Raw genomic sequence first — 14223 nt, forward strand, 5'->3', positions numbered from 1 at the left:
TGTTTGACAGTCAGTTTATATGATTGGCTGAGGGATTCTTAGTAAGTCTGCTTTAAGACATTGAACTTTTTTAAGTGAAGGTCTTCTTGTGTGTGCTGTTGGAAGACAGAGCAGAAAGGGCTGCGTAATTTTTTCTCCCAGCTGCATTAAACCAAATAAACAAACAGATGGAATACCCAGGAGTGCTTAGCTACAGACAATTATTTCAAGGGTTGTAAGTGGTGTTAAATGGGAGGAGATGTTTATTTGTGGAGTGTATTGTCCATCATGGACAAGTGCATTGTATGCATTTGAAATTACTTCTTCGCTCTGAAAGTGAATGCACACATGCACAAAGATGACATAATTTGTTCATGTGTATATTTACATTTGTACATAAATACTCAATTTATGATTTTAGAGGAGTGGAGTAATTCTTCCTGGGTTAAAACGCAGCTAAGAATGAACTTGAGTTTATTTTGCAGTTCAAATTCCAAAAGAGCCATAATAAAACTATGTACAAAATAGGCCATCTTATTTCAGTAGATGGTCATACACTGGTAATTGCTGTGCTTGACTACGCTGTCAGGTTTGGGGAGACTTTCTTAAATTGTTGGGAGTGACGGTCATTGGTAGAATGACAACTGTAGTTTCCCTTCTTGAATTGTAAGACCAGCCACGTCTTTGCCTGGCTTAGATGTGAATGTCTGAAAGCTGATTTCTGTCATATGGAAAGGATTGTAACTGGCAGCTGTTGGAGAACAGACCTGTGCAGTGGGGTCCTCTCCATGTAGGTTGCTCCAAAAGTAATGCCTCCTAATAATTTCAAATGGAAACTGCAATAGATCCAAAGAACAGAGTGGCACTGTTTGATAGAGCACGTTCTCAGCTAACGAAAAACCAAACACCATTTTTCAGCATCGTTACCTCTGTTGGTGGTGCACTTTTGCCAGTGATGAGCAAGAGCTGCATGTCATGCTCATGCAGATTGCAGCCCCACTGTCGCCACTGCTGAAATGCACCACCCTCCTCCTCTCTGTGCTCACATCCATTGTTTAGTTTCCATTGGTGTTCAGCAGGTGTTGATGAATGTCAGTGGGTGCCGTTTTTCCACGTGTAGGAATTCAGTGACACACCTTTGCTCCGTGTGCACTTCCGTGTCAGGTGCCCTTTTGTCAAGCTGCCCCTCTGCTGCCATCTGTCACACAGCAACAAAAGGTAATGGGATATTGGTGGGAAGGTTCAGCCTCTGCTGCCATCCCACCAAAAGAGGTGGCTGATATTGTGGGCCAATGCAGTGAGGAAGGAGGCATTACTTTCGGAGCAGTCCTCATGGTTTGAGTTCTATACATGCAGAGCTCCATACTGAGATGCTTTCCAGGTTTGTCTGAGTTCTCTCTAATCCAGTGTTATCAGAATTTATAGGGCTGTGCATTCCTGATGAAGTGTCTCTCTAAACTGACTTTAGTAGAGAACCAGTTGAACATTGAAAATTTCCAGTAAAGTTGAGACTTAAATCCCTTCACTTGCTATCCTGTCAACTTTCTCTTCCCCTCAAAGTATAAAAAAGATAAAAAGCTTGAATCTTTTGTATCAGCCCTAGAAATTTGAGTCTGTTTTATGATTTGCTTATCACAAGCAGCATGATAAGTGCAAAGGTAACACTGACCTTGGTCAGAAAGGCTGTTCAGGCCACGCTTAGATTTGGTCCACTGAAACCAGGAACTTGTTTCTGCTGTGATCTTTTAATAACAGTATGTAACTCTTCGGGTTATATCAAAGTGGTCCTGCTTTCAGAATCTGTGTATTCTGAAGTGAAATCTCTTTTGAATGCTGTTATTGGCAGTGGGGGTCCCATCCCTGGAGGGGCATTGGGCAGCCTCATCTGGGGGGGCAGGCTGCCCATGGTAGGGATGGGACTGGGGGGGGATGTGAGGTGCCTTCCAACATAACCATCCTTTGATTAAGGAGTGTGATTGTTAAAATTAATTTCTTTCAAACGGTTGTTACCCACCAGGCATTAGTTTGTTCTAGTTGTGTCTTTAAAAGCCGTTTCAAAGTGGCAGTATTTTCAGTTTGTCACATCTTTTTTTTTTTTTTTTTTTTTTTGCTCTTCTGTTTTTAGAGTACTTTATTGGAGCAAAGAAGTTGCTGTTGAAGTCAACTTCAGTGTACATAACTCTGGAGGACTTCATGCACTCAGCATCTGTTGATGTTTTGACTTTACTGTATTCCTATGGTTCTGGGAGGGTTTATAAGAACTCACAAATTCTTCCAAGTAAAACACATGAAAATACTAATTTCCAGATGACTGCGATAGAACAATTAGCTGCAGATTATTTTATTTGAATTTTTTATTCTGATTTACCCGTTCTGTGTGTACTGTGTTGCAGTTTTATTTCGGGGGGGGAGGGAGAGAAAAAAGCATGAAATTATTGTAATAGAGGGAAAATGTTTGAAAACGTGAGCTTGCATAGGTCATGCCATTTTGGTTGCTGAAAGGTTTATTAAATTCACTGCACGAGAATCTAAATATGTGTAATTTGGGGGAAATTATTGTTACCCTATTTTCGAATATTGGCTATCTTAATTATTTCAAGTTCCATGGCTCAGACAGAGCGCTCCTTTTGGAGTACGGGTGCTTGGAGGTCAGGCTTGAAGTAACTTGCAGCAAACCAGAGAAGGAACCCAAGGGAATGGTGGAGGCAGTTGATTGAGAGTTTGGAGATACAGAAGTTGATTGAGGAAGAGGAAGAAGAGGAAGCAGGCCGTTACGAGGCTGCTGAAGAAGAGGGATTTCTGAGTTTTCTTCTTCAGTACAAACAATCTGCGCCGTTGTTGAGCATCAGTTTTAGAGTGGGTTTGGGGACTTCTTTCTGTGAAGCAGTAAGTGGTGGAAATACACACGTGAGTGTTGTCACCATGTTACCAAAAGTAATTGTAGAATCTTGCCATTGTGTGCTGTAGCTCTGCTGTGAGCTAACGTAGGGTTAAAAGCTAACATAACCATTTCTGTGGTTATCATCTGTTTTGTGAATGCAGAATGCAGGCAGGAGGAAGCACTAACGAAACGTAGTGGTGATGAGCTGAAGCTTGAAGATATCTGTCGTGCTGCTACTCCAGATTTATTCATAAAATGTATAATAAGCACTTTTCTTTAAAAAGTAAAAACCACAAACAGCCTCTGCTGAAAACATGAATAGAATTGAAACATTCCATCTTTTTGCACTGTGTAAACCTCACTGGAAAGCATTCCGTAGTTTGCTTCAGCCAACCAAAGTTGCTTGTTCTGTAGTGTGTGAATTAAATTAGTTAGTATGTCCTCCTGTGAAGAGGATGAATGTACCAGGATAACTGATACATGTATTTAACAATATGATTTTACTGTATCTTCCCAAATGTGTGTGCTACATGCGTTCTAGCCTTTGAATGAAATACTGTTCCTCTATCATTTCTCTACGGAATGAATGGCTCTTTAAAAACTATTTGTATAGCCCCTTGTTCTAATGCTCTTAATTCTGTCCATCTCATTTACCACTGATACCCCTCCTTCCACCCTGACTCCAGAACCACTCCACTACCAGAACTCCATGGTATCTCATCTCAGACCACAACAGTAGGATTTTGTTTCATGTGCCCTATACTGTAGGTACTGAGCTTTGAAAGGTGCCTGCAAGGTACAGGTGCAGATGGAACCCTGTACCAGGCTCTGTGCCCAGTATACATGCTTACAATGTGTTATTCTATTTAAGGATTTTTTTTCTAGTGGAACAGCAAGAGAATGATTTACTTGAGGCAGGGCAGTGAGGAGATTTACTTATTTAAAGAAAATAGGGTTTTTGTTTGTTTGTTTGTTGTTGTTTTTTTTTTTTTAAACAGTGATGCTTGGTTAGCTCAGATACTGCTGCAACTGATAGCTTAAATGTGTACTGTTCATACAAAAGCAAGCACTGGTATAATTTTGTGTGTGCTCACCTGTTGGTTTACATGTGTTCGGCTAAATCAGAGAATCATAGCATGGCCTGGGTTGAAAAGGACCACAAAGCTCATCCAGCTCCAACCCCCTGCTGTGTGCAGGTCGCCAGCCAGCAGCCCAGGCTGCCCAGAGCCACATCCAGCCTGGCCTTGAATGCCTGCAGGGATGGGGCATCCACTTTGGCCCTATATCTGGATTTTGCAAATCTAATAAGAGATGGAAGAAGCTGTGCTGTTTGATTTCTGTAGGGCATTCATGTGTTGTATTATAAAGCTTTGGGTGTTAATTCATAATGAGTGTAACATGGTATGAATGTACGCCATGGCTTTAACTGTCCTAGGCCTTCTTAGAAGTCTCTGCTGTTTACTACAGAGACATGCAGCGTAGAAGCTCACTTTCCAGCTAAAATGTTAGTCTTCAGTTTGAAGCACTGACTGGCTGGGAATATGTCAGTCTCTCCCTCTCTTGCCTGTGTTCTAAGCTGCCATTCTTGAAGAGAAGAGCAAATTGAATCCAACTGCAGGTATGTTGGGTCTTTCCACAAAGCAAGTGGCTTCACTTAAATTCCTGTGTTATACACTACCAATGCAGTCACTTGATGTATGATGTCTTATTTACCTGTGGAAAGACATGTGGCTAAAACTGGGACTTGTATACCTTGTGATCAGGAAGAAAGTTTGGATTTTTTTTTTTTTTTTTCCAGTAATTAAAAGTGAGGAGTAAATGCATTTTGAGGTGAGCTCTGTCATGAGAATAGCAGAACGAGTTCGGAAGTGTTCTGCAAAGTTTAAGACTATTTGCATTTTATGCAACTCTGTTGGCTGCAAGTGTTTTGATGCACATTTCTGAGGACTGCCAAGGCTGCAGGTGTGTGAGAATAAAACAGTCAAGCATTTTCTGCAGTGGCTTTCTTAGTGGCACTCCTTACCAAGAAGTGCTTTTGAACTTCACTGTAGTTCAGCCTCGTTACTGGCTTGTATAGAATCCAAAGCAAGGATAAAATGCTTTGAAGGAATCTTGCTGATGTGTTACAAGTCAGTGTTTGCACCCCATGCCTTGCAGAGGGAGTCAGCGTTTTGCACTCTGGATTTGGTTGCAGCGTGCAAGAGTCATGGAATCACAGAATCACTCAGGTTGGAAAGGACCTTAAAGATCGTTGAGTCCAAAAAAACATCACCGGGTCTGTGAACTTAGCATCTCCCTCCTGAAGGTATTTCCTGGTAGCTGTTCCACCTGCAGCTGACTGGTGACTCCTGCAGAAGTTCACACTTTGCAGCTAACCCTAAAGAAGGCCAGTAAGAGAGCCAGCCTCCATGTTGAGACACGTGAGTGTAGTGGGGCTTGACTCTGCCAAGTTCCAAAATCCCTAGGAGAAGGTGTGAATCAGCAGGCAGGTAGGAGCTTCTGGTAGAAAATGGAAGAGTAGACACTAAGATGCTGCCAGGAGCTGAAAAGGAGGAACTTGCGGCTACAGTCAGGACAAGACACTGGTACTGCCTGCAACTCGTGATATGTGCAGTGTTCCACTGAGTGTCATTTTCATGTTAGATCTCAAGCTGCATTCTTTAAATCCCTTTGTATTTTTTTTTTTTGCAAGTATTCTAGTTTTCCATAGGACTATGAAGATGTCTTCATCTACAGAAAAAGGTATCTGAAATTCTAAGGAAGGACACTGAATTACCAAACAAGTGTCTGAAGCACTGATTCTCTCATCTGTGGTCTTTCTGGAGGTTGTAGTTCAGGTACCAAGTATGGAATCTCTGTGTCTCTGTGAATTGTTGTTGAAAGCTGAATGATCTCTTGCAGTGAGGAGCCCAGAGCTGAGCACAGCACTGCGGCCTCCCCAGGGCTGAATGCAGTGGGGTGATCACCTCCCTCCTGCTGGCTGCACTGTTGCTGACACAACCAGGATGCCGTTGGCCTTTTCGGCCACCTGGGCGCACTGCTGGCTCATGTTCAGCTGAGCGTTGGCCAACACCCCCAGGTCCATTTCCTGCACGTTTTCCTTCTGTCCACTCTGCCCCACGCCTGTGGTGTTGCCTGGGCTTGTTGTGGCCAAAGTGCAGGACCCGGCACTTGTCGGGTTGAACCTCAGCCCACTGTCCTCAGCCCAGCGATCAGCCCGTCCAAGTTGTTCTGTGGGACTTTCCTACTCTCAGGCAGATCAATGCTTCCCCCATTTTGGTGTCATTTGCAAACTTACTGAGGGTGCAGCCAATGCCCTCATCCAGATCATTAATAAAGACATTAAACATATTAAAGACATGCTAATTATGATACAATAGTTTCACCTTTACAGAGTAAATAAGTGGTTCTGGCTCTTAAAACTGCTGTTTATCTTCTCAGCCATGTATTACAGTACGTCACATTTTTCCAATGGTTTCACGTTTTTGAAGGCTTTACAGTATCAGAATTAAATTGCTCAATTGTCAGTTATTTTATGAGACACAGAAGGGGGCTTTAGGACTTTTCATTTGCTTGGGGTTCTTTGGTTGATTTTTTTTTTTTTTTTTTTTAGGTGAATTTTCTCATTCTCTTTCATGCTTTGCCTTATGTGCTTCCCTGTGGTGACAGCAATTGTCTTCAAAATGATCAAATGGTTCCTGGAAATAAAAGAAAAGTTAACTTTAAAATGACCAATTTATTTTGAGATAAACCATGTCCAGTCACTGTCCCTTACAAGTGGAAACAGTAAAATGTTCTTTTTCTATAGTAAGAAGAGGATGTTTAATGTTGGAAGAATATTTTTTTTTATAGGGTATACTGGTGCTCTGATCTGTGTGGCCAAATCTTAAATGCTGCATCTTAGCAAAATGGGGGAAAGTGTGTTTTGGGAGTATAACCTATTGAGAATGGTTGGATTCTCTTGGAAACGAAAAGAGTGTTCTTTTGGGGAAGTCTCTCTGGTTTCTGGGTTCTCATAACCTGTTAGAACATCATAAATGCTTGGTTTGGCTTCTGTTGTGGATGAATAATGCATTTGAAGTTGATTGACAATGTTTTTAATGATATCTTCAAAAGAACTTCGTTTCAGGGGTGATTTAAAAGATAAGAAGGGTTTTCCTTCTCAGTTAGGGTTGGGGTAGTGTGATCTACTGCATTATACACAATATAATTCTTTCTCCCCAATTTCTTCAGTCCTTTTAATGTTTCTGCTACTTGCAAAGCTGGTGATTCCTCATAGTTGCATCAGGGGCTTTATCACCCTCATCCCACGATTGCTGATCTCTGCTTTTTGGTGTTCCCCTGCCCGCAGATCGTGTCCTTTGGGGTGCCAACCACTGAGAAAGGTACAGTCAAGTTTGCACTGCTGTATCCTCTTACAGTTGTTGCACCAGAATCTTTGGAGGGAGGAAGTGCTGGGACTTGTTGTCACTGGGATAGCTTGGATTATTTTTGTGTTTTCCCAGGTAGGCTGAATTCCTCACTTATCCATGAATCCCCTGTGGGTTTAATATTCACATGTGTTGCTTTGGGGTTTTTTGCAGGGGCAGATAATGGAGGGAGTGCATCTGGTGGCACATCAGGAATACCTCCCAGCAATCCGAGTGGGAATTCCAAGTCAGCAGCAAGGAACCTGGGCTCCTCAGCTGGGGAGAAGGAGGAAGGGAAGAAGGTCCGGCGGCAGTGGGAGTCGTGGAGCACGGAGGACAAAAACACGTTCTTTGAGGGACTGTATGAGGTGAGTGGAGAGGAAAATAACCAGGTTACGTGGTTTCATTGGGTATGTGAGTGTTGCTGAACAAGCTTGATTGAAGTGGCTTTTGCAGGAGCACCCCCCGTATGCTTATATTACTTTCTTGGTGCACGTGTGCCTGTGCAGTTGGCTATACAACAGTTGTGAATCAAAGCCACCTTTCCAAAGTCAAGCTTTTTTCCTTTTTTCCTTTTTTTTTTTTTTTCTTTTTAAATACTATGGTAAATATGTGAGTTACTCTTAATAATATTTTCAATTATGATTCTCTTTCAACTGAGGAAAAAACAATGTTGCCATCTCAACTTTTGGAAGCAATGCATGCTAATATTAGCAAATAAGAAATTGTTTTATTTTAAAGTGTTGCAGAATGCTGTATTTAGTCCTCTGATGATAAAAGAGTAAAACCATTTTGGTGGTAGGGTTGAGAGACAAGGAAAGTTAGATCACCTAACTTCTTGTCTCATATATTGAATGCAATATATTCCTCTTTTTTTGTTGTTTTTTTTTTTTCCCCCAAAGTTATTTTAGGAATACTGATTTAAGAGCCTTTATGGCTATAAAAATATGTGCTGAAGGTGAAAACTGAAGGAATGATCACAAGTTTGTTTTTTTAAAGTGTTAGTTATGCTTCGTGAGCTTTGTCAACACAACAAACGTGAACAGTTTCCTTCAAGTCCTTCTGACACTGAGAGGAATTGTTAATTTGGTTCCCTGCTTCCATTCTTTTAATGCTGTTAATATTTAAGAGATTTTCCTATTTTGTAGTTGTATTAAAATCAACTCCAACATCTTCTGAATTCTGGGAAATGAGGAGTTCAGTGGTAATTTATGTTCTTAAAGGATTTTATAGGGATTGGATAGTTTTTAAGGGACACTTAAGATTCTTAGTTTTATTTTTCCCTGGCAGTAAGCTTCTCGTGTAAAAGCATTTCTTCTGTAGGTACCACCAACTTTCCCTTCATTGCTTGAAACTCAGATGTAGCACTAATAACTCAAATGTGAAATTCCCTGTAAGTAGAAGTTGTTAAACAAAGCATTAGTCCCAGGTTAGAAGTATACTGAGGAGTGAAGAGAGGGGAAAGTAGTGAAGGAAGTAAGGAGAGCTGAGTGACAAAGTCAGTGTTTTCAGTTCTGCCACTCAGTGCATTTGAGTAAAGTTGTCCTTTGAAAAAGTTGCTATTAATGTACATTTTATTTTGAAACAACCCAATCAAAAGCTGGCATCCATAGTTGGCATCCATAATGCATTTTACATATAGGAAAGGAAAATACTGTCATTCTTTTGCTGTTGAGTTTTGACATTGAAATCTAACTTCCCAGAAATAACCCCCAAATCCTTCGTGTTGTTTCAGTTATGTTACAAAAAGAGATTTTGACTGTTTGGATTTATTTGATTTGTTCTTCAGCATGGGAAGGACTTTGAAGCTATCCAGAACAACATTGCCCTGAAGTACAAGAAGAAAGGCAAGCCAGCAAGCATGGTGAAGAACAAGGAGCAGGTCCGCCATTTCTACTACCGCACCTGGCACAAGATCTCAAAGTACATTGACTTTGATAATGGTTAGTATGCAGGGAAGTGGGCTTAGTGCAGAACTCCCAGGCTTGTCCGTATGGGAGTCCAACCTTTTGGAGTCATCACGGAGGGTAGAAATGATGGGAATGAGAAAACAAGTACTGAATAGGATCTGTTGTGAATACTTTGTATGATTGGGAGCGTAACCACAGGGAGGTTCATCGTCTTTGCATAACACTTCTCAAAAAGTTCTGTTCTTTATCATCACCTATCAGTCACACCATAGTAACAGCTGATCCTGGTGCTAGTGCTGGGGAAAAGGCAGGTTTGAGGAAGTTTCTCTTTCTGTTCTCAGGAACACACCCTAGAGAACATGTGCCTAAATGATAGCTGGTCAGGCATGACTTCATCAAGCAAACTGACTCTTGCACTTTTTGCACTTCTCGGTGGAAGGTAGAAATAAATAAGTAGTCTGAAACAGATGTGAGTGGTGAAATGGTTATTTACACTTTAAATAAGCCTGAAACCGTGTCATTAATTCTTTAGTCAGGAGTTCCTGTGTTCTGTTTCCTACTTAACATTCTTTCTTTCCTTCCCCAGCATTCTAAATGGAAACAAAATTGGGAAGTTGTATGAACTGCTTGGGGTGTTTTGTAGCAATATGTGGTCATTGATTTTTGTCAGTTGCTTACTCTCCAGTAATGGGCAGTGAGGATTCAGGTCAATTTGTGGATAGCCTGCTTTGACAAGTGGTTAAAGGAATCTACTGCAGAGTGAATAGACTGTACTAACGTGCAGTTCTGTTGTCTATTTTAAGGGATTATGAAGATTGTTAGCTTTTATTTGAGTAAAGATTTCCAGGGCCTTCCTGTCATTTTGGTGTTGTATTCTGAGTTGCATAGATTGTGATAGTGTCATCATTGTTCAAAGTTTTGGTCTTTTAAAATAATTATTTTTAACTTCAGCAAGTCTGGATAGCAAATTCATCTTTACAGTCTGTGGCCAGAACCTCTCACATTAAAAATGACTCAGTGAGAAATGGCTGGGACTTTAAGTGCTAATAAAAATAAATAAGAAGCTGAATAAATGTAAAGATAGTGTACAAAACAGTCTCTTTATGAACTTAATCTCAGGAAGAAGCAAAATTAGGTTATCTTAAGAAGGGCTTACACAACTAAAGCACTTCCCATAAGGTGTATTTTTGTTTGTTTTCCACATCAAGACAAGACACTGACATGAACCAAGCCATTAGTATACTGTAGTGCTGTATGGAAAACGTAAGCAAACAGAGTTGTCTTGGTGGGACTTCATCTGTTTCTTGGATAATGTTAAGACTTGGGTCTGAACCTATAAGGTACAAATCCCATTGGCTGTAGTAATTTAAGAATTAGTGCTGTGCCTTTTTTACCTTTAATAATGGTCAAAATACATGTCTGAATTCTGAGGTTAAGCAACGTTGCAAGTCCAAGAACACCAAATTCTTGAAAAGAATAAATGCTTTCTTCTCATTTATACATCACAACACTTTTGAGTGCTGTTATATTCACATCTGTTAGAAATAATAATGTTTCTCTGTGTGTTAATAAGAAGGGGGGGGGGGTTGAAAAAATTCCTTCAGCTGAACGAGTGCAACTCTTTAAATAAAACATAAAGTCTAGAATTTGCCTTAAATCTCCAATTTGCTTTCCTGTGGAGTATGCATCTTCTGGAAAACTCAGGCCAACTTCTTAAAGAGTTGTATGCAGTTTCTGGGGAGCACGTGGATAATTTCTTCAGAAATTGTTAACAGTGTCATGATAGTAAGGTTGATGCCACAGGATTAGCTCTATTTTATATATTGGACAATTGGATACTTGTTTAAATCCTGCAGAAGCTGCTTAGTCTTACCTTCTGTGAGGTGTTTGTCTCATTGCTAAAAATGTGCATCGTTCGTCTTTTCACAGAATTGAAATGAGTATCTGCATTTTGGATGATGTCATCTCACTTGTACCTTCTTTATTTTTTCTTCAGTGTTTTCTCAAGGGCTGAAAAAGTCATCCCTGGAGCTTTATGGCCTGATCTGCTATGGAGAGTTGAGGAAAAAGATCGGGGGATGTGAGTATGAATTGTTTCAGATGACTGGAAATTATTTTTATATATAGAATCATATATTTATATGTGATAATCATAATATATAAATATATATTAATATATATATATATATCATAAATATCTATATATCACATATATATCATATATCATATATAATATTTATAGGTAGAATCAAAAGTATCTTCCCTTGAAGTTAGGCATGTCTGGTACAGTTTGACTTTTGTCTTATTGAAGAGTTTGTGTTCATTGTATTCTATTGCAGTCAATTGCACAAGTCCCCTTTTTCTTTGTCGTATTTCTTTAGCTTTTACTGTATGTGAGATGCAGCTCATGTGACACCCACAGATGACAGGTCAAAGTATTTGCAGTTTAGATTATCTGTCTGTTTTGTTACACTTGAGCAGTATTTGTACTCCAAAGTGTTTCTGCTTACACTGTCAAAGTTTGGGCTGGCACCTTTCTCCAGGTCAGTCTCTTTTCAGTAATAATGAGCACTGAAGATGGAAAAAGCATTATGGATTATTAGAAACATTAGCTTTCCTGGCTAGTCAGAATGCATTGGGACCCTCATGTTAGTCCCACAGGCTGATTGTGCCCACAAGGGCAAGTGGCAAGTGTAGATGATGAGCACGTGCCTTACCTGTGCTCCCCAGTCTGCTGGAAATGGATGGGTTGCATTAGCAGGATGCATGGTCTTGATGGCTTCCAGAGCAGAGTGACTAACGTGGAGGATGGGGAAGATAACAAGTGTTGTATTCTCCAGCCCACCTACGTGTATCTTTTCATTCGTTCCCAAGTTTTTTGTGCAGTTAGTTGGTGCTGGATCCAAGTACTGCACGTTTTGTTTGCAAAAGGAGGGAAATAATCAAAATTCTATCATTTGTAAACTCAAATTTTTTTGAGTTTTTTCAGAGAGCTGAAAAAAAAAGGAAGTTGTGGCCATGTACAAATCCCAAATCCAGCTGTTATTTTTGCAGGTTTTTTTGTTAGATTATCCCCTCACCTGGGATTTTAGTGAACTGTGTCATCACTTAGGATGTTTGGAATGTTCTTACTTTGTTCTGTGAAGACATTTTGAACTGTTCTGTGATAAAGAAGGTGCAGAGGCAAGGTACAGATGGCATTGCCAGTGGAAACGTGTATTGGTGTTTCTTTCCTTTATCCACATCTTTTCTTAAAAGCAGACCCTCCTTGGCTCCAAATGGGAACGAGGGTTTGCACAGTCACCATGGCAATGCATGCATACTCTGTGCTTCTGCCTTTTTATGATTTTGGTACTTGGTTAAATATTTTACCTTCCAATTTGCCCGCAATGAAGTCTCCTCCCTGACATCAAATGGACTTGAGCAGACAAGCTCCTATACCCAGCTTAAAGGAGTCTGCTCTGCAGGTGGTGAAGGTTGTTTTTCTCCTTGTTTTGCAATTCCTTACCCAGTCTTGTCTGCCCAGAAATTGAGAAAACTTTTGTAGAGCCGCTTAGAAACAAAAGCACATCAGGACTTTTTTCATCATTGCCAAGGGGAGGTTAATTGTACAGTAAGTAGATTTGGGCACAACTATTCAGAGAATACAAATCAAGTTATCATAATGTCTTCTTTAAAACATTCAGTGTAGTGCATGTAAGAAAGGTGTGATTTACACATGCATTTTGTTATTTTGACTTCTCTCTCCTCTCCTTGCGAAGGCTCTGCTCTTCCATCACGCTGTGCTGCCTTAGCAACAGAGATGGAGCTGGCAGATGAGGGAGCTTTCTTTTCAATACTGCAGTGTCAGATTAATGCATAACAACCCAGGATGTGTAGCACCTAATCTGGGGTCATATAATTGTTAAGGTGTAATTTTCACTGCAAGGACCATGCGATGCTTGTGCTCTATGGGAATAGAATGTTTTCTAAAAATTAAGCCTATTTATGCACCTTAGTCCTTCATAAGAAGAAAATGTAATAGTTTTGAAAACCAAACGGCACAGAAATAAAGGTCAGGGCTGCATCACTTAGAATTCTAATTTACTGTTTTGTCCTTTTTCACATGAAGGTCTGGATGACAAGAATGCAGCCAAACTTAATGAGCTTATTCAGGCTGGGTAAGTAAAAACTTACTCCTGAAACTCTCAAAATGGATTGTTGGATTGGTCATCCAGACTCTGAGACCACTTTTACTTTTTCAGGGCCAGAATTTCACATTTGACACTTAGTTTCTTTTGTATATGTTTTTTATCATGAGGGACTGTGGTCATTATACTGAATGCCTTCCCAGTTGCAGTTGCTCAGCAGCCATCAGCTTGTCCTAATCATGTCTTCAGAAGAGACTGGTAAACAGTTTCATTCTTTCTCACACAAGTTGCTTTTTATTCTTGGCGTTTGTGCTTTTAGACTATGCTATTGTAGCTAATTACTGATGAACTAAGCTGTACTGTAAAATAGAGGGGAAAAAAAAAGGAAGGCTTGTCATAGTGAGCAGCTGCTGACTTCAGCTTACATAAGGGGGATACTTGGTGCTGCATTTTTCACTGGTTGTAAGTTCAGTCCCCATGTGAGTGCCTTACAGTCTCTTCTCCTGAAAGCTGCAGTCCATGCAGCCTGCTGATGTGCTGTAGCTCATGGATATGATTGCTGATGAGATCACTGGTTCATTCTTTTGTTTACCAAATTTCAAATTAAAGCAGAAGCTTCCATTTGGGTTTTGTACAAATCTTACTAATTTTTTTCTTCCATAAATGAAAGGATTTTTAAAACAGATTGCTTAATCCACTTTATGTATCAGTCAGAATGGTCTGGGCTTCCTTTTTCCTCCTGCACCTCTTACTCTGCTTGGTGGAAAACCTGTAGATCTTACAGGAGCAAAATGTGCTCATGTTTTCCTCCTCATTAGCACCTGCACATCTACACTAAGTGAGTTAAGCCCCTGCCCATGAAGGACAGCTCCACAAAAAAACACAATGCATGCATCCCATTAGGTAAAACGTTC

General features: G+C 40.3%; 1 protein-coding gene across 3 annotated transcripts in view; it reads left to right on the forward strand.

Moving 5' to 3' along the window:
* The window catches only part of CRAMP1 (cramped chromatin regulator homolog 1), a 44324-nt gene that overhangs the window by 3577 nt on the left and 26524 nt on the right, over positions 1 to 14223 (forward strand). For all 3 annotated transcript variants that reach the window (XM_042864444.1, XM_042864442.1, XM_042864443.1), the window contains 4 exons: positions 7444 to 7637; positions 9059 to 9212; positions 11176 to 11259; positions 13291 to 13339. In XM_042864444.1, the coding sequence (XP_042720378.1) occupies positions 7444 to 7637; positions 9059 to 9212; positions 11176 to 11259; positions 13291 to 13339 (481 nt within the window). The remainder of the gene's footprint in view (positions 1 to 7443; positions 7638 to 9058; positions 9213 to 11175; positions 11260 to 13290; positions 13340 to 14223) is intronic.

Source organism: Lagopus leucura, unplaced genomic scaffold (assembly GCF_019238085.1).
Source record: "Lagopus leucura isolate 7727_CA_CO unplaced genomic scaffold, USGS_WTPT01 Super-Scaffold_760, whole genome shotgun sequence".
In the NCBI taxonomy this organism is placed as follows: domain Eukaryota; kingdom Metazoa; phylum Chordata; class Aves; order Galliformes; family Phasianidae; genus Lagopus; species Lagopus leucura.